General features: G+C 41.7%; 1 protein-coding gene across 21 annotated transcripts in view; it reads right to left on the bottom strand.

The window, feature by feature from the left end:
* FRYL (FRY like transcription coactivator) overlaps positions 1 to 20341 on the bottom strand; it is a 139044-nt gene that overhangs the window by 85762 nt on the left and 32941 nt on the right. For 2 of the 21 annotated variants that reach the window (XM_085547201.1, XM_085547203.1), the window contains exon 1: positions 15442 to 15578. The exons of the other annotated variants lie outside the window; for them this stretch is intronic. In XM_085547201.1, the coding sequence (XP_085403327.1) occupies positions 15442 to 15517 (76 nt within the window). In that variant the 5' untranslated portion in view covers positions 15518 to 15578. Of the gene's footprint in view, positions 1 to 15441; positions 15579 to 20341 lie in introns of those variants that run through there. 21 annotated transcript variants of the gene reach the window in all.

The following is a 20341-nucleotide window of genomic DNA, read 5'->3' as shown; positions in this document are numbered from 1 at the left end:
TAATCTGCGAACTTGCTGAGGACTCTTAATAACTATGTATGACAATGGTTGTGGTTTTAACTGCCATGTAAAACCAGATATTTAACTTAACATGAAACAGGAAAAAAAATACAAAGGAGGGAAAACAGGGAGGGAGTTGATCTGTGTTTAATAAAAGGATATATATACAGTAGTTCTTTAAAGGAAAGCCAAAATCTATTATCAGATTTCTCAACTAGGTCAGACTACATGATTATCTGGTATAATTACGTTCAGTGCTATTCATGAACTTGCAATTGATAACATTCTAAAAAGGATGCGTGTGGATTTTAAACAGCATATTTAATGGAGAAATCCCATTACAGGGTAGGATTAAATATTTTCTTCCCCCTCCTCCCTGCCACCAAAGCATTATCTTTTGCCTGAGAAAATTTAAGTTACAAACATCGTTTTGAAGCTCAAAACTAAGGAACAGTCTGCAGCACTTCAGACAAACTCTGGAACCAAAACCCACAGCACTCACAACAGTCTGATAACAGAAAACTACTTTCATAAACTTCTTGAAACACTGGGTGCTATTCACTTGAAACAATATCCTGTTTGTTTGTTCCAATGCGAGCTAGTGCTACGTGGGAAATTTGGAAGCAAGTGCCCCTGAAGAGCTGTAGGAAATATCTGTTAAACAGTATTGTTTGGTTGCTAGGGACACGCCAAATTGTTTGGATAGTTTCAAGGAACAGTAAAACAATACAAAGGATAATTAGACAGACAACACACTCCTAGGTCAAAAGGCAACACATGCTGATGGATGTTAAATTAGCAACAAAATTTCTTCATGGTAAACACAAGCATCCAGACCTACCAAAGTTTACTTAATACCAAAGTTGATGGTATTTTTATCATCCTGCTTCTCTTTGTATAGTCCAAACACATCAAGTGGCTGAGGATATAAATGGCGTCCCATATACACCAGTAAGGTTATTCGGGACTCACACATACCTGAGCAGGTACCCAAGGTAACTGATGCACATCAACCCGTGGCAATGTGGGAGCACAACTGATTTCACAGCTAACATACAATGAGGTTTTATATTCTTTTTTGGTACAGTTTTCCACTCAGTTAAGTGATGACCCTCCTCACTTGCTTTCAATAATACTGGGTGACTCACATCAGCTACCTGAAATTTGCTCTGCTTGAGTTGCTACTGCTCCTCAGAAAGCTGGAACGTTTGGTTGGACAGAAGCAGAACTTGTAACAAAGATCCGTCCTCTTTCAAGATGGTTGCAATTACATCTGAAGTTATTTTTATTTCTTTTAAATAAAAAATATATATTTATATATAATATAAAATAATTATAAAACTCAACACACTTTGGAGAAGGCCTCCATCATTCTCATCAAACTGATTATGTACTTAGTTGCTACGTTTGGCTCATTGCTAAGGTAGTAAGTCATTTTATACAGCTTACATTTCATGATTCATCATTTTATTATTATTTTCACAGCACAGATAGAATCACAGCTACTTCAGGCTTCCTGTGATACTTGTTGCAGAAGAAGGTTGGAAAGTCCAACCGACAATATGACAATTTCAAAAGACTGAAAATATTATCTGCATTTTTACTTAATTGTACTTCAATTAAACTTTTCACAGAATCACAGAATTGTAGGGGTTGGAAGGGACCTCTAGAGATCATCGAATCCAACCCCCCTGCTAAAGCAGGTTCCCTACACCAGATTGCACAGGTAGGAGTCCAGGCGGGTCTTGAATATCTCCACAGAAGGAGACTCCACCACCTCCCTGGGCAGCCTGTTCCAGTCTTTGTCTCCTGCTCTGATAAAAATCTAGACTATCTCACTCTACCTCACAGAAGTGAAATTAATATACATGGAACGATATCTGCAACAAATATTGAGTGCTTCATAGCAACAACTCATCATTTACTTAACTAGAGAAACCACTTACTTCCTAATAAGGACCATGATGCGCAATAGAGGCGATCTAATCTGCCCAATAATCACCCCAATACTTCATGAGCAGAGCCAAAATGTTAAGTCTCCCATGTCAAAGCCAGCAGCCTGTTCTCTACAGCAACGCATTTATCTATATCTGTCAGTCATATATTTACTTAGGTCATGCAGATTTGCTTTCAGAGTGGAGAGGGGAAGACACAGTGGGTATCCAGCTGGTTTACCTGGGTTACACAAGCTTGTGATGCTGCAGTAACAGCCATGGGAACCTCCTCAGCTTTTGTCCAAACATGCACCACTAGTGCTACTGCATGGAGCCTGTTCCCAAGCTGAATATATTGACCTATTAGCTCCAGCTGCACTGAGCACCAGCTGACCTTATGCACAGCCAGCACATCTGCACACACAGTGCTGGGCGGCTCCTCGGTTCAGCAGCATCACTCAGCCCAGAGCTGGCTCCAGTTGGGCACTGCAGCAGAAAGCCTCTGCATCTGTCAAGGATAAGAAATACTGTGCAGCACAGTGAAGCAGAGCCGGCTGCCTTCCAGGTAGAGAGAAAGTGAGCTAGATATAGTGACCCACCAGGCACTGTGCTGCATTTATCCAACTGTCTCCATTGATTTCACCAACACTCATTTACCTGCAAAACATTACTTGTGATAACAGATTACAGCAAAAGGAAAGAGAAGAAATTCCAGACTTGTAAAATATACACATATACTAATTTTATTCTCTTCCAGATCTCAAGGGAACTTGGTTAGTTCAGCCATACAGGTAGTGTAATGCCGGTAAAGCCAAGTCAAATCTTGCAGTGACAGGAAGTTATACATATATTGATAACTTCCCCTCCGCTTCCAAATCAGAACTTGCACTTTTACCTCTGCAGTAAAAAATATTTCCCTACTGACAGTTTATCTAAGGAGCTTCAGAGATCCCAGCCAGAGGCAGGAGAAAATAAACATACATCTATTTTACATCAATCAATGGAAGATGCATTCATTTCTAGCAGTCACTAACTAGGTATATGAAAAGGATGCCTTGGGAAGGAATATGATTTTTGAGCATATTGTGGAAACTGATACTATGACAGCTGAGTTTTCAAGCGGTCTAAAAGAACAGAAACAAAAACCTCACCGCAATCTACTCAAGTTTCATCATGTAAAGCCATTTTTCTACTGTTACGGAAAATTGACTCAGCTGAAAGAACAGCTGTCAGTGTTGTAGCTACAGGTACTCACATATACCCTGCTTCCTGCCTGCAGCCTCTGAAAACACCTGCAAGAGATTTTAACCTTCCTCAAAACACAGACTCCTCTACTAGTAAACTGCAACAGAAATATTACTGCAAGCCAACATAGACACAGCTGAAATTCTAAGACATAAAGTCTTAGTAAGGCAGTATCCAGCTTTCTGTTATCTGCGACAGATTGCAGCCCCCTTAGCAGATACAAGTTGCTACTGATGATCTTCATGTTTGAAGTTCTTCACAATTGGCAGCTTTGCTGTTCCCAAGTAGTCTTTTTTCTCCACTACTGTTAAGACCTCTGACAATTTCACTTGGTACAATGTTGTCTAGAAACCTAATGAAACAGTCTCCAAAAACAGAGAGAAGAGAGCAGAAATCAAATTATTACTTCAAATTCCAAGGTGCTGCTTTTCTTTATAAAAATAATAAGTTTAAGAAGAGAGAAACTGGACTCGTATCCTCCCCAAGTAATTCTACCATACTACCATAAAGGTAGTAGCAAAGTAACACATGTTATCTTCATACGGTAAATATGGAATTGTTATTGAACAGGAAGAAGAGTCACGTATATCACATATATCACTTACAGGCATCTGAATCAGATGTGCAGGTATTTTCTACCTATGGAAGGCAGAAAACAGAAATAACTTTCTTAAGAAATATCATGGCTGAAAAAGAGGTCAGCTCTGCCATGAGGACAGTGCCTGGTCCTTTAGGGCAGCCAGTCAGCAGTGGAACAGCAGCTGCTGCCAGGCTTTCAATGTCTGCCCATAGAGAACATCAGACCAGAGAGCTGCAAATGCTCCTACAAGCTGCAGTCTCAAAGACCCCTGCTGCAAATCAGCTGACCTCTCACACTACATAATTCTAATCAGCAGGAGATGGCAAAGGGGAATGTGGGGCCTATGATACAAGTAGCTGTCTCTGAAAGGAAGAAATTGAAAATCTAAGAAACCAAACCAGAAAAATATCCCTAGAATGTCTTATCAAACTAATTTTACCATATTTACATTTTTTAAAATCACAAGAGTTAGAACCTAAAAGGAAATACTGGTGGAGACTGCTACAAGCACATGCACAGAGAATTACAGCTCCTCTGGAAATCACTTTGCAGAGCCTTCTATGGCAGGCTATGTATGCAAAGCAGTATTGGACAGGAAAAAGAAGATATTTGTGGGTAGGTTGGATAGCGTAGGGTGCCAAAGACCAAACCATACACACACAGTTTGAAAACAACATGACAAAGCACAAAGATTTGTCCAGAGGAAGAGGAAATTGATTTAAACTAAGTTGTCTCAAGTCTTGCCCAGTCATTCTTGATTACAGCATGACATCAGGAAATCCTGACCATAAAAGTGTCAGAGCACTAAAATGGCAGTTTATATAATTTCTTTTGTAGAAGAACTGCCAGAACAGAAACCCTCCTCAGAAAAACCATTTCCATTAAAGAAAAAAGTATTTTGAATTGAAACCTTCACTCAGAAAGGCATCAAAATTATTTCATCACGTACTTCTAAACTGCCAACGTATTCAACAAGCTTTGTTTCACTCCCAGAAAGCTGTTTGCATGCAAGATCAGCTTAAAAAACCAAAAAACACTACAAGTTTTGGTTCCTTTTAATACTTGTTCCTGTATCATAATATTGGGCTTCTACAGTGTAAGTCTTACCTCTGGTAACAATGCAACAAAGCGATTCTATTCCCACAGGATTAAACTGCAGAAGTGCTTAAGGCATTTAATAGAGCTTTATCTCATGTTTATGTCTTACTTAAAATCACTACTGCAACAGAAGTAATGATTACAACTTTCCTTTAAATACGGAAAGCGGGGACAGAATGGTGTGACTTTGGCTTGTTATCTTGGTTCTTCTGATCCATGTGCCCTCAGGAAAATGTAAACTGAGCTCCCAAGAGGCCTGAGCCAGCAGTATTCCCTAACTTTCAAAGGGAGCCATTAGCACGGGTTCATGGCCATACCAGTTGTGGTTTTAGGGCTTTTAGACAGCACTACCAAATGAATACACTTAACAGCAGAGGCCTGTGAACGCCCTGCAGACATGCCCTTATTCTCTTCATTCCAACTCTTGCAGTCGAGAGGACAACTGGAAGGAGGTCGGCTCAGGTAGCAAGCTATCTGGCATTGATTCCAACTATTCACACCATCTAATTCTTCTCTACTAACACAAGCAATTAGAACTTTATCAATGATGTAAAAGCTGAATATTTTGATACTATCTCACAGTTCATTGTTATGGCTGCAGCATTCAACCAAACTTTACCAGTAAAAACCCAAAATATATGTATGTGTATATATATATATGTATGTATTTATATATATATGCATGTGTATGTGTGTGTGTGTGTGTATATATATATATATATGTGTGTGTGTGTGTGTGCTATCAGTGCTTGGATAAATGATGTTAAGTTAAAAAGCACAAAGGAGGTGAAGGCAGCAGTGGGAAGATAAACCAGACGGGACAGGAAGAAGGAAAGAGAATTCCAGATTTCCATATACATTGTTCTGTAAGTTAAGAAAACACACATTTCCATAGCAACGACAAGACTGAATTTCTTCTAAATATCTATTTTTATTGCATGCTCACTACATGAGGAGGAGGGAAAGCACAGACTAAACTCTATATGTAAAGCTTTAAGGAGTAGTACCTAAAAAAAGGAAGTGGTGGATGGAGCACTGAAGGAATCCAAACACAGTGATAAATGGCTTAACAGACAGCTGATTTCTAACTATCATTCCCATAACCAGCAGAAACCAGCAGCTCTTGCAAGGCGTTTCCTGGCCCTGCACAACCCAAGGTAGTTGGTTTTATATCCCTCTCCCTTCTGCTCGTTCCCGGCTTCTGAGAAAAGAGCAATTCCTGCTCCTTGCAGAAAGAGGAAAAGACTTTTGCTCATTATCCTCATTATGCTCATTATCCTCAATTAATCTCATTAATGTCAATCTGATACCTTTCCTGAGTTAGTGCTAGAAGTAATGAATATTAGCAGCTTTGTTGTAAAAAGTGATTTGCAAAAAACTCCAGAGCATCAGTTGTAAAGTAGCCAATAACTTCATATCGTGCACTTTTTAATCTATAAAGAGACAGTATCATTTTCTTTTCAACTGTTGCATGTAAGTATGTTAGTATATCAGATGAAAACTATGTCTACAAAGCTTGAAGACAAATTACGTTAGCCTCGATTGGGTCTATTTAAAGAACATTTCCCCATCTTTCATAGTACAGCTTACGTTTCCTTGTGATGACACGTGCAGATCTCATAAGATTTTTGTGAAGTCAATGTTTCCAAATGAGCTGTTGTCTTTTGCGTGTTTGTTTCCCAAATGTACTCCCTTTCACTCACTGAACTCCACGGGACACCAGCAAAGTCAACTGCAGGGCTGGTGAGGCTCTAGAATGTTTGTTTGCAGGTTTGTTTTTGTGGGGAAAAAAAACTTGTTGAATGTGAAAATGAGGAAATATGTAGATGACTGAGCACTGCACTCTGGGATGCAAACACAAACTTATTTTGTTTCTATGATTAGCAACTGTTTTGACATTCCTCTGCACTTCTGAAGTCTTGGTGTAACAGCATAACGCAGCACTGAGCTCTAACGAAGCCCTACTTAAAGATCTTCTTACATCACTAAGCATGAGACACTTAGACCTCTTACTGGATCTCCTGAAGAAATTTCTCTACGCTTACCGCAAATATAAGTAAACTAACCCAATAAGAATCTGCAGTTTTGCATCTTCTTAGAAAATAGACAACCAGCTTCAGGGCTTTGAGTCTTCAGAGAAAGTAGCAATGCAAGGGCACGGCACAAGACAAGCTGTAAATGCTCACACGGCATTCAAACCGCACCCAGTGCTAGAACCGGACCTCTGAAAGAAGACAATACCAAGTGTGGTGCAGTGCTATTCTTAGCTACTGTAAACACACCAAGCTTTCAGAGCTAACAGCCTCTTTGTCAGATCCTGGGGAGGAGGCTGGTCACATCTGAAACAAAAATAGGTTATCATATGCTTGGCCATGGAACTCCAAAACGCATGGTTAAACTGCTTGTTCAAAAGATTTGGGCTGTGCTGTACTGGAATTAAAAGGCAAAAGAAAAAGGATTTTTTTCTTCTAGCTTTCTCTGTCTCCACTTAAACCATCACACAGGTTACTGACCAGAAGTAGTGCAGATCAGCAGGCAACACTCCCACCTCCTAAACTTCAACATATAAACATACTAGCACACCTGAAACCCATGCAATGCTTGCTTCATCCTTGTTCTGCTATTCTGTTACTAAAAACGTTTTCACATGTTGCCCAAATATTCCTACTCAGCGCTGGAAACATTGTCTTTTCTCATGAAGTTTTTGAACCTCAGCCTCATCAGTATGTGAGGCACACAGGGAAAATCTGTATGTACTCTAAGAAAACACACTACTTCATTAATCACTCTTAAGTAGTAAGATACAGATTTCATTAATAAGATGAGAACGACTCTGCTTGCAGAGGATGGCAAGCATAGAGGAAGGAAAACAAGTTGTGCTTGGCAGCTGCAGTGACTACAGATTTCGGCAGGGATTAGGGCCTGGAGACTGACCGCAGTGCCACAAACAGTGCTTCAGTGCTGACATCTGGAACGGGACCAAATCAAGCTATGAAATGGAACAAGCCTTGGTCACCCTTGAGTTACACTGTAAGCCAGTGCCCTAGAAATTGGAGTTGCATGTTCAAAGCTCGTCATTCATCTTTTCCTCGCTGACATGGGATTTAAGTTTGTACGGTCACATATTGATATCACCGTAAAATACTGTGATACTTTTTGTCATGCCATAAAAATCTAGTAGCTACAGGGCAGGAGTCAAGTGGATGAGGAGAGCCCATTGGATGCCTGAGGACTGAAACAGTGAAAAGCCTGTCCAGCACAAATGAGACTGGTGTGCTTTTCAGCACCTTTCTGGCCCTCTAACTCTGAAAGAGCTAAAACTAGACAATATTAATTGTCATTTGTTGGCAGTCAGCCATAATAACCTCAAAACTGTAAATATAAAACCAAATTATTCCGAAGGATATGGGACCATTTTTTTTGGCACCATTAATGTAAATGGTCTTAACAGAAGTAAAGAAGAGATAATAAACCTTGAGAAAGAACTAAAAAAGTCCAATAATATACCTAGCAAAACAGTATTGACACTAAAATCAACTAAGGAAGCAGAACTTCAAGTCTTTAGAATAAGCAGTGTGTACATGTTTGATTCTGAAAACTTGCATAACCTCTACCAAAGCCCTGCATAGGGGGCATACAAGAGGAAGACAGCATCTGGGTACAGTGAGATTCAGTACCAATGAGATTCATCCTTAGTTAACACCCCTATTCAGACTGTCACAAGTTCTTGTACCCCAGACAGCTATCCAAGAAACTTTGACCATCTCAGCCAGATCTCAGTACAGCTGGGCTATCTTCCTCCTTTCTCTTCTTTGCTGTCATCAAAATGAAGCATCAGTTGCCAGCCTGCCTTTTTTCCAGGACAAGACCCCATTTGTAGCTGAAAGAACAGTACAAATCTGGTGATGTTTGGCCCAACTGCTGTGTCTTGCTGACAGCTGGCACAAACAAGATGTCAAAGAGAGAAAAGAGACAGGTTTCCACTGAGATGTCAGACACTATTTCCTAAGCCCAACACCAGCTCTGCATTAAGACCAGCTAAGCTGATATTGAACAGTAACCCAAATGCACCAGCACCTCACAAACAAGTCCTTCAGATGAGGAATTCCTCTAAGTTCTAGCTCAGCAGTAAAAACACAGGGATGATGAACAAGGAAAAAAATATATACAATTCATAGGGCTACTTACAGCGCTTTACACATTGTGATGTAACATTTATTTCTAATATCCTTTAATTAGTTAGTATTGACTTGCATGTGTTCAAGGCACTACAACATCTTTCTGGACCAGCAACAGGCTACAAAGGATGTTTCAGTCCACACGGCAGCTGTGCCCAATGGGCAGGACCAGAGGAGTCATTTATGTCACGTTTCCCTAGAATCTCTTTGAGCAATAAACTACTTCTACAACTTGAACAGATTGTTGAAGCAAGAAACCTACAAACACCGCTGCTTTTAACAGCAAAATATTTTAGAAGCTCAAAAGGTTGCGTGGTTTATTTCTTTATTGTCTTTCTTTGTTTCTTTCCAAACTCTCAGAGCAGTCTACGTCTATATACACTTGAGAATAGCCCAGTTGGAACCACCGCCAAAGATCATCCAGTCCAACTGCCTATTGAATTATGAATGCCACTGAAGCTATGTACATCGGGAAAACAGTACTCTTCTTCCTCCTTATGTTATCAAGTTCTTTATTCTTAGGAGAAGAATGAGAAAAGTTAAAGAGCAAGGATTTTTGTTTTCAGTCATATGCTTGTTCTCTAGCACTGCTTTAAAGTATTATTTATTCAGTATTTACTCTGAAAGGAGGAAAATTTGTGCTATGTATATTGTCTGCTTTTAACTATACCCATCAATGGCACCAAGTCTAAATGCTGACGTAAATAATTAAAGGGTCATAAAAAAAATCCATTTCTGTAACTGTACTGAAACATTTTCCAGCTATAAATAATTCAGCATTTTGACCATCTCCATATTTACTTCTTGATCGGTCCATAGCTCCTGGATGAGCCTAGTAAGATTTATCAACATAAAGTTGATGATATTATGTTTCTATACCTTAATACCTCAATAATTAATATTCCAATATTAAGCCATTAAAACTATGGAACTCTATGACTTAGCAATCTATTTTCTTGTTAGTGCAGCCTGGCAGTTTATTATCCAAAATTGTGTTTCAGTAAATTTCCTTTCATTTTCTCCCCAAAAACACAAAGATATAATGACATCATGACATCTCATGACATCAGCACAGGCTCTAGGAACATCAGAGTTCAAACAACTCATATTTACAGCATTGTGGCCCTATATACTTTAGGTTACAGGTACCTCATTTGATTTAAAACGGCCTTTTCCTCTTGAAGTTTATATTCACACTTTATTTTGCACTGTATCCAAACTGAATTTAGAAGCTCCCTTTGATTACCTTCATTTCAGCCTGGAGAAGAGGAGGCACAGGGGAGACCTTATAGCTCTCTATAACTTCCTCAAGGGGGGTTGTAGTGAGCTGGGGGTTGGCCTCTTCTCTTGTGTAATCAGTGATAGAACTAGAGGGAATGGTTTTAAGCTGCACCAGGGGAGATTCAGGCTGGACATTAGGAAGTATTACTTTTCGGAAAGGGTAGTCAGGCATTGGAATGCACTGCCCAGGGAGGTGGTGGAGTCACCGACCATGGGAGTGTTCAAGAAACGTTTGGATGTTGTGTTGATGAATATGATTTAGCTGGGAAGTATCGGTAATGGTTGGACTAGATGATCTTGTAGGTCTTTTCCAACCTTGATAATTCTGTGATTCTGTGATTATACTTTTTTGACAAATAAGGAAGAATGTACATCTATTTTTTTTTAAACAATGGATAATTGCAATTATATGCCAACAATATATAACATAGCAAACAATACTTCTGCTCTATAACACTCTGAAGATTTTAATCACTTTTCTAAATAAATAAATACTGTTCTGTCAGTGATCTCTTAAATGCTGTTAAATCTCCAGTGTCTGAACCTTTCCCCTTCCAATACAAAATCAGCAGAGCAAGAGTTTTTTAAAAAAAGAAAGAAGTCAGCAGAAATGGGATATTTGATATGGGTTGCTGCAGTTGGTTTATCTGGAGCTTTCCTGAAGTTCATGCAGAGCACGCAGTTTGTTCTAGCAATAGCAGCTGACAGAGGGGTTTGTATGTGGGGCACTTTCTCCTTTCAATAGCATTCTCTTCTGCAATCTGAATCATTACGAAATCCAGTTGAGTTATGGGTTTAGCAAAAGGTATATTGTTTTAATAGAAAGAATGCCCTGAAGGAAAGCTCATTCTAGCATATCTATGCCTGATGAAAATAAATAATGCATGGCCCAACACATATCGTACTTACTACAACGCAGGCAGCTTATTTAAACATTTATATGAAGAACCACACATGACATCATCTTCAAAAGAAATCCTAATTCAAGGTTTGCCATGACAACATTTAGAAAAGTCCAAAATTAAGGCCTAAAATATTTTAAATACTCATCTACTCATGATCTCTAAAAATCTGGTCACATCCCATTCTCTGATGAGCCTCCAGGCCCTTACGCCCAATCTACATCAAACTTCCATCAAGTTTTAAAGTACAGAAGGTGGATATCAAACAGATACAGCCAAAGAATGGGAAAAAATACATGCACCGATGTGTTCAGTAGGAGTGAAAGTTATGGAAAAAAGATTCACACAGTCATGCAGAAATAAAATGAGCAAATATAAAGGAAGCTTGTGTGCAGCCCATGTGAGAGCACGGCTCCACAGCCCAGCTGAGCTGATGCACCAGGCACTGAAAGCAGCAGTCACCATCGTACTCGTGGGCAGCCGGTCCCAGCCCTTCCTGCACACCAGCCCATGCTCCACCCAACTCTGCCTCACCGTAACTCTGGTTTGGCTCATTAAATGAAAGAAAAACTTTCTCTAACTTCCCAAGAAAATTTCTGCTGATGTAATGAATCAAACCTGCTCACTAAAAGGTGGCAGATAAGAAGGTAACATGGTATGGAGAACCTGCTTTGGCAGGGGGGTTGGACTCGATGATCTCTAGAGGTCCCTTCCAACCCCTACAATTCTGTGATTCTGTGACATGTCTGGATATCTGGATCAAAGCCCCTTTTGTGGGGTCAGACACAGAGTGAAGTGTCCATTCTCACCCATCTCACCTCTCCAGCACCTAGTAGAGAACTGAAACAGAAGTTCAGCACCTTGGAGACTTTCACTTGGGAGCATCCATTTTTCAGCTGGAGGGTACTAACGATTTGAGCACTTTGAATCACCTTACAGTCTACCTGTCTCCTGCCAGCCTGTTTACTGACCTCTAGAAAAAAAAAGTAATCCCTTTAAGTAGTTCCTTTTCTTCATATACAAGATCTGATTACACATAACATTAGTGCCACTTCATTCAATTGAATGGATGCCCGCGGTGCACATGGCAATCATTAGAGGCCACCAAAGTTCACAAACAAGGCCAAGTACTGAGGCTGCATTCCATCATCCCTTTTTACTCAAAATGCAGATATCAGTTCTCATTTTATTGGGTGGTCAACTGCTGCCATAACTTTGCTTTATTGTGACAACTAATTTATGGAGTTTCAGTATATAAGTACTCACTAGCATGACTTTTTAAATACGTGGTGACAATTAACAAAACATTTCCTTCAGGAGGACTAAATATTATTTGGGATGTCTAATGCTGGAGAAATAAAGTTAATAACCTGTTCAATAATGCTTAAAAGGCAACAAATATGATCCCATGAAAATAAGGTATCTCTTGATAGTGAAACAGCGCACATTTTGCTACTGTAACATACACCTGCCACTAGAAATGCCTGCAGGTTCCCTAGGCCACCACTGCTTACTACTGTCTCAAAGGACATTGTGGAGCAGAAGCAATCATGGAGCATTTTAACACTCCTTTCTCCTCCTATGCTTCATTTTTCTTTGCAGTCTAACAGTTACAGGGAAGGAAAGTAGAAATTAAGCAGAGTGATGATTCTTGAAGTATTAACAAACTGTGCATATATTGCTTTAAGCAGAAGCAAGATGCAGGAGAAGCAATAAAGCTGCCCTCCTGGCAAGTGCATGCCCAGCTCTGCAATAGCCCTCAGCCATCTTCTCCCAAAGGACAAGGCCAACAACAGAACATTCGTCCTACAGTTTGTCACACATTCCCTTCCTATACATGCCCCGGTTAAGACAATTTGAGGTGATGTCATCCTTGTCAGTTAAAGCACACCGTATCATCTGCCATGAAATGAAAAGCCACAGGGCAAAAACATGCCTGTAATATCAAACTTGTTCAATAGCGGAGCAGTAACTCTCCTGAGAGCCAAAAGTCCATTTCTTGTTAACAGAGAAAGCACGCTTCACTTGGGTAATCCTTGGGAAGGAGAGCAGCCCTGAACCCACATGATTTCACCCCATCACCAGGCAGATGGCTCCAAGCTACCTGCCGATGCTCAGCAGCTGGAGCTACGCTAATTCACCTCCATTCAGTCTTCTTTCTTTCTGAAGATACATCCTTCAATGAGATAAACAGGACTTGTAACTTTCATGTCACATGTTTTTTCCACCTTTAGGACTCAGATGCATTATAGTGGCTACAACTTCTTAGATACACAACCCCAAAACAAGCTCACATGAAGTCACCATTCCATCCATCGCTGCAGCAAGCAAACAATCCTTGGGCAGGAACACCCTCCCTACAGCACTGGTTTAAAAGGCCACGCCTGACTCCCTTCAAAAAGAAGTAATGCCTAAAATTGTTGGCAGAGAGACAGCATTCTGAAACTAGGCCATACAAGTGTCACTTCATTGTTGTCAATGAAAGAAGAAAGATCAACTACAATAAAACCTCAGCCAGGCCAGCACTGCAGCACCATTGTGCAAGCTAAGCAAGCCCTCAGCCGGGGTCTGCGGGAGCAGGACATGCTCTGTATGAGCGCTTATATAAACGTGCACAAGCACGTGCACTTCTGCTCTGATACTCCTCGGCATACAGTGTTCTCAAGTTACTTAAAAATTCTTTAAGAAAACACAGGAGAAACCTTTCTTACGTAATCTCTCAGCAGATGCGAGTTTATTGAATTTCCGAGCACATGCTCAACATAAATATTACGTAACTCCTTGCTCTGCACACACTGCATCACTTGATTGGAAAATGTTTGAGGGGACAGAAAGCAAGAGGCCTGGGTGTGAGTTACAGCTCAGGCCTGTGCCCAGCCGCACACCGCAGCAGCTGCAACTGTGTCCGCTCATATGAGTGGAGCCACCACAGTGAGGAACACAGGCTGAAGTGCAGCAGCTCAGCACCATCCCACCTCCCGGCAGGGCCACGGAGCTGCTGCTCATACAGCAGAGGGCACAGGGGGAGCACGATGCTGTGTAGCCTCTCCTCACATACCCTTTGTTACCATCATCGCCCCGTCACAGCCAGCGCTGCTGTCTGGTCACGAGCCTGCAGTTTGCCTTCTTATTGACACAGCACTTATTTAGCCAGCTACAGGCTCAATTTGTTGCAACCGAATGCATCCCGTGTTCTGCTTCAAGTTGGAAATAATATGCATTAGTAAAATCAACCTCGGGGATTCGTGATCCTTTTCATGACATCTTCAACTTGTACTGTTAAATAGATGCTTAAATTACAGTTATTTATGAGTCAGCAAGAACATCAGTTAACTGCAGAGTACAAAGCAGAACCTGGAACAGCTGAACCCTTAAGACAGGCATAAAAGCAGCAGAGGGATGTCAGCTTTGAGATACTCTGGGATTCAAGTTAGAGCTGTCCATCTGGAGGCTGCCAGTCCACAACACAGATCTCAGCATCAGTGCCAGAAGCAAACCATGCCTGGGCTGCTGGGGCATGCCAGGTGCCGGCATATACCCAGCCAACAAACACACTGCTAATTCCTTACCAGTCTTTCTGAGCAGAACGTGTGTGCATCACAAACCCCAGCAGCTCCAGAAGAGGGCTGGTGAGGAACAGCCTGGGGCAGCACCTCGCAGAGCTCACACCCAGCTGACACACAGGATGCATCCTGCTACAGCTGTTCTTTTGCTGTTACAAACACAAGGCGAGGGATGTTGGGCAACGTACAGCCTGTCACCCCATCACTCTCTATCAGTCATGCTCGGGCAGCAGTGGCCCTGCGCAAGGGCTGCGGGTGGGGTGAAGCAAGGGCAGTGTGGCTGCCCCTGCCCAGCACCACGGCCCTCCTCAGCCTGAACAGTCTCAGTGGGAGCCCAGTCCGAGATGCGTCGGCTCGGCTCAGCACAGCACAGCACAGTACAGCACTGCACGGCACGGCACAGTGCCTTCCGCAGCTGCAACGATCGCTGTAAGGCACCCTGCTGCCCGCCGCCTTAGGGAGCCTCATCACCCTGGGATAACGGCGGCTCAAATTAACGCCTCACACGCCCAAAGTCCCAAAGCCCGGTTACATAAGTGCCGACACGCCGTGCCCCGTCCCAGGACCGCTACAACTGCCGTCCCGGCTCAGCTCCACGCGGCCGCACGCAGCAGCCGACCGGGCGCGGGGCCGCGTCTCCCGTCGCAGCGCCGCACTCACCGGTGCCGCCGCTCCAGGACTTGAGCAGGGACTTGATGCTGATCTCGAAGAAGAGCGAGTCCTGCAGGCTGAGCATGGTGCCGGCTGCTGGCGGCTGCACCGCCGACCCGCCGCCGCGCGCCCTCCCGCTGACGCAGGGCCCGGGGGGCGCGCACCGACTGCGGAGGCGGGCGGCGGGACGGGGGCGGGGCCGGGACGGAGCAACGACGGGGGGCGCTCCCCGAGGGACCCTTCAGCGCCGGCCCCGCCCGCAGGGTGCCCACGGCACGGCCCCGCCGGACAGAAACCACGTTCCCTTTGCGGAAAGGGACGGCGGGAGGCGGCGCGATCAGCCGGTCAGCGAAAGGCCCCTTTGCAGCCCATCTGCACCGCTACTTCGAACTATACGGGAGTAGAAAAAGCCGTCTGCAGTTCGCCGAGTTTGATTTAAAACTTCCAAGCGATGTTACGATTCAGGAATTAATTCTATTCAATGCCAAGCACTGCTCCGTTCAGCGCAGGATGAGTGGCACGGGGCGCTGCAGCAGCGGCTGCCCGCAGCAGGTGAAGAAGGGCCGCTGGGCAATAAGTGGAGCCACACAGCGCAGCCCAAGCTAAAACGCATCATACAGGGGCCGGCATACGCTCCACTAAATCTGCTTTAAAACCATCGGAAAAAACCTAGAGCCTCAGAGCTGCCCCCAAGCTGAAGAAGTAAAGCAGGCGGGAGGAGGAAGTCACACATACGGCATTGCCAAGGGACGTCCATAAGAACGGTGCACATCCCATATTCATTGCTCTGTCCATGCAGCCAGCTTGTTTTCCTGCGTGCAGACCGAGCAACACTTTAGGACACTGCATCAACCTTTCTTTCACAACTCGATTCAAGTAATATTACCTAACCTAGTACCTCCCATTACCTCATACTCATTTTTCATCACTTCTATTATGAATACATTCAGAGTTACACTCCAAGCATTTCATTTTCCTCTTACTAAATAAGAAATAAAGAGGTTGTACTTTATTAGTGAGATATAAAGGTCAAATTTTGGAACCGGCTGATGAATTTCAGCACTAATTTGAAAGGCTGTATTAATTATGGTTAGTCTCTGAGTGCCTTCAACACTGGGCTACAGAGAGTTCTTCAAAGGAGGCCTTGTTAACAGCACACATTCCAAAATCATGAGCCAACTCTCCCAGCACCTCCAAAATAATGACTTCTAAAATACACTCTGGCTTCTTTGTACTTGTACCACCACCACTCGGCTTGTATTCTGTAAATTATTAGCACCAGAAACTTAATAACAATCACTAATCCCAGTGTTCCACCTCCTGGAGCCCCGTTAATAGCTGCCAGTGGTTCTGCATAGTGGGGCTTTAAAAGTGAATGGGAGTCAGACCGTGATTTTTAAGACCATGCATTTGCCTGTGATAACAGTGTTTGCTCAAGTTAGTTATGTGGCTTTCCCCCATGGCACCTGATTACTTGGTCTTCTCCTCAAGGAAAATAACAATTACTTTTAAATGCAGTCAGCTCAACGTTAGCCCATCAGGAGCTCCTAAGATGCTAAGAGTACTTTTGTACTTCCATGTAAGAAGCATAAGCTTCCCCAAATACTTCAGTGGAGAAACTGAATGTTATAAATGCTTCATAGTAGGATCAAAAATATAATGAAAGGAAATATGTCTTAAGACTATCTATACACATGTATGCTCTCCCATTATATATATATATATATATATATATACACCAAGTTTGATTTATTGAACATCACTAATTCACAAGAATAGCTTTACTGTGTACTATCTCTTCCCACCCACCTGTCCCCCCATCCCAAAAAGATAAAACAAATACCACTACCAGTCCTTTTAACAAGAGGGGAAATACATCCATCAGTATCAGCCTTATCAGACATCACTGAGATAAGCACAATCACGTTAACACTTTTACGAGCCTTCTCACATTTCCTCTTCTTCACAGTCCCAACTTCTGTGTTCTTTATGATCAAACAACTGCCGCAACTTTGGACTTCATGATTTCTGTTTAGCCAGTGAGTTAATATTCCTATCATAGGCTAGAATAAGATTTCAGGAGAAATCATAAAACTTAAGATGCAACGTTTATTTTACTTTTAACCAAATGAAGAACAGTAGAAGCATGGAAAACCATGTATTAAAGGCCACCGAGGCTTGCCAAGCACAGACAAGGCTAATTCACTAAACAGAGCCCAATAAAAGTCATTGTGTAGAGTTACGAGATATCATCATAATGCATTTCAAAACTGTGCAAGAAAATGTTATTTACAGCATCAATTCCTTTTAAGCTTCTCTTTTTATTTATTTATTTTTGAGAGGAAAATTAAACAGACTTCTGGCCAGGAAATTACAATGTGTCTAAAATTGAGAGCAACAAGCATGTCTACTGTGGAAGTGTCTAAAAATATGTATCACTTTGCAGTACATATATGGGAAGTCCTTCATAAGATACTTGGCTCATTCCTTTATTACCTAGAGAGAAGATGGAAAAAAGAGAGCACTTTTATTTAACTATAAGGCAGGAGCTTTGAACTGGGGCTGTTTTATGTAAGAAAAACAAACCAAAAAGAAATCCTCAGCAAAATAAGGTTATTACTTGGCTGGACTTAGGAGTTCCATATAAAGTAGCAAGTTGAATGATTGCACTAAAGGTGTAGTTTATATACTGGCTCTGAAGTTTGCTAAACAACACTATACATTACAAAGTTCCCATGCAGTAAGCCCACTAGTTCTATGAATATCAGGGCAACCACTGTTCATGCATAGCACTCTCAAAGTGCTGAAGCGAGTTCCTGTGTTTCAAGAGGACACACCTTACAGATGTAATATTCAGAACGAGAAAAGAGTATATGTATTTTACAACCAGTCCTAAAACATAGAACTGCCCAGGGTACTGCAAGTAGATACGGGATCCAAGCAGTACGAAAGATCAGACAATTATGCTACTGTTAGATAACAAAAGTTTCAGACTTCTTTTATTCATAGAGTTTGACATTTTAATGAGAACATATCTGAAGATATCAATACACCAGGGCCAATTCACGTACTAACAATGTGTATGCAAAGGAGGCACATACAGCTTTCCTTTAATAGAGTAGCATTATGCCATTTTCTTGGAGCTACCTGGTAACACTGCAAGCACAGCATCTAATAGTTATTTCTGCAGCTGTCAAAGTTATGACTTGTGGCAAAGATCAAGATGACAAAAAAAAACATGTGTTCTATTAGTATATAGGTTATATACGTGTGTATATAATAATATACGGTTTACAGTATTATTTCAGCCTCATCCCTATAGACTGAATAGGCAGTGTGGTCTAAAGTTCATCTCAAAACACTTCCATTTCTGTAGGAGTCTATCACACCATATTACTTTTTCCCCCCCCACCCCACTTAAGCTGTAATCAACTAGGATGGTGGAGATAACAATGTGATTTCTCTGCTTTCCCTTCCGCAAAGTAATCTGCATTAATCACTCCAGCATAAATATTTCATTAAAAAAAATACAGCTAAAGCCGTTCTTTTAAGTTACATAAAAAAAGAAAATATGAAGTCATTGCTTCCAAGTTTCTTTGAGGTTTTCAATCCTACTACATTCAATTTCAGGACGATACAGACTGACAGAAAATGCATTAAGACAGAAGTAGAAGTAGCATTTCCTATTTAAAGTCAGTTACAACTACAACTTTTCCCACCAGGCCGTGAAGGACAATGAGGATGCACAGATTTCTGACCAAACACGGACGTTGAATCAGATCAAAGAGGATACTATTAATATTTAACTTTTCCAGTAAGCAGAAGTCTAAGTTTACCATAATAAACACAGGTGTTTTACTGCAATTATCCTATCTTCCTCCAACCTTCCATGCCTCCAATCTAACAAAATAAATGAACAACAGAAGCCTGAAAAATCAGACTGCTTTTCAAGTACTTTAACAAAGAGTTGACCAACTTTGTAAAGGCTTTCACTAAACAGATCTCATACTGGCCCTTCTTGAGAAATCCAGCTCTCCAGATCACTGAACACAAGGAAACTAATCAGTAATTAAAAGTTGGAAAAACACCACCAGGCAGTTGGGGGATGTTATTTAACTCATCTCTCTCAAAGAGAAAATAGAACAGGTGAAGCAATACACAAAGCCACAGCTGTTACCATATTTCACCAATGTAACAAATCTGAGTTTCTTGATTTTCAGGGTCATCCTTATTGCCAAAAATCTACCGACCCCCAGAGGTTTTATTGCTTCTCAGATGCTCAATTTGGATTTTTCATGACCACAAATAAGTGGTCATGAAAGTGTACAGTCTGTCTGATTGGTAGGTTCTGCATTAAACCATCAGAAATAACAGCCTGAAGATATGCTGTAACATGTCAGTCTTCTTACTGTGCTTCAGCAGGAGTACATCAATGCACAGCTTCTGGAGAACTAGCATTCAAGTTTTCACCAACCTTTTAAATGGAACCTGGGAACAGTTCTGAGGTTGTGCTGAAAATCCCTGCTTAGTTGCTGGGCATTTAAATGGATAGAGCAGGGAAAGGCTTAACTCTGTTACCCTACAAGGCCTGAGGACAACTGTTAGGAATCAGTTATGTTTCTATTTTTGTTGCTCCTCCCAAGCTGCTAAACGCCCGTGCCACTTCTACAGCAAACATCTTACTTGCATTATGGAAACACAGACAGTTTTAAAGAAGGAAAAAAAGCCAACAATGAAAAACAAACTCGGGACTCATCCAAAAGTTTCTGTGGGTTTTTATGGTTTGTTCATTAAGTGCATTAGCAATCAGAGTAAAGCCCCAAGTTTCTTAGGGCTCACAAGAACAACAGTGTTCTCTAATGCAGGCTGCAGGATACAGCAGTTTGTTCCACCTCTGTCACATTGGTGT

This window comes from Coturnix japonica, chromosome 4 (assembly GCF_054131305.1).
Source record: "Coturnix japonica strain WE chromosome 4, WE-NBRP24, whole genome shotgun sequence".
Taxonomy (NCBI): domain Eukaryota; kingdom Metazoa; phylum Chordata; class Aves; order Galliformes; family Phasianidae; genus Coturnix; species Coturnix japonica.
Note: the sequence above shows the minus strand (reverse complement) of the source record. Positions and strands in the feature narration are given on the sequence as shown.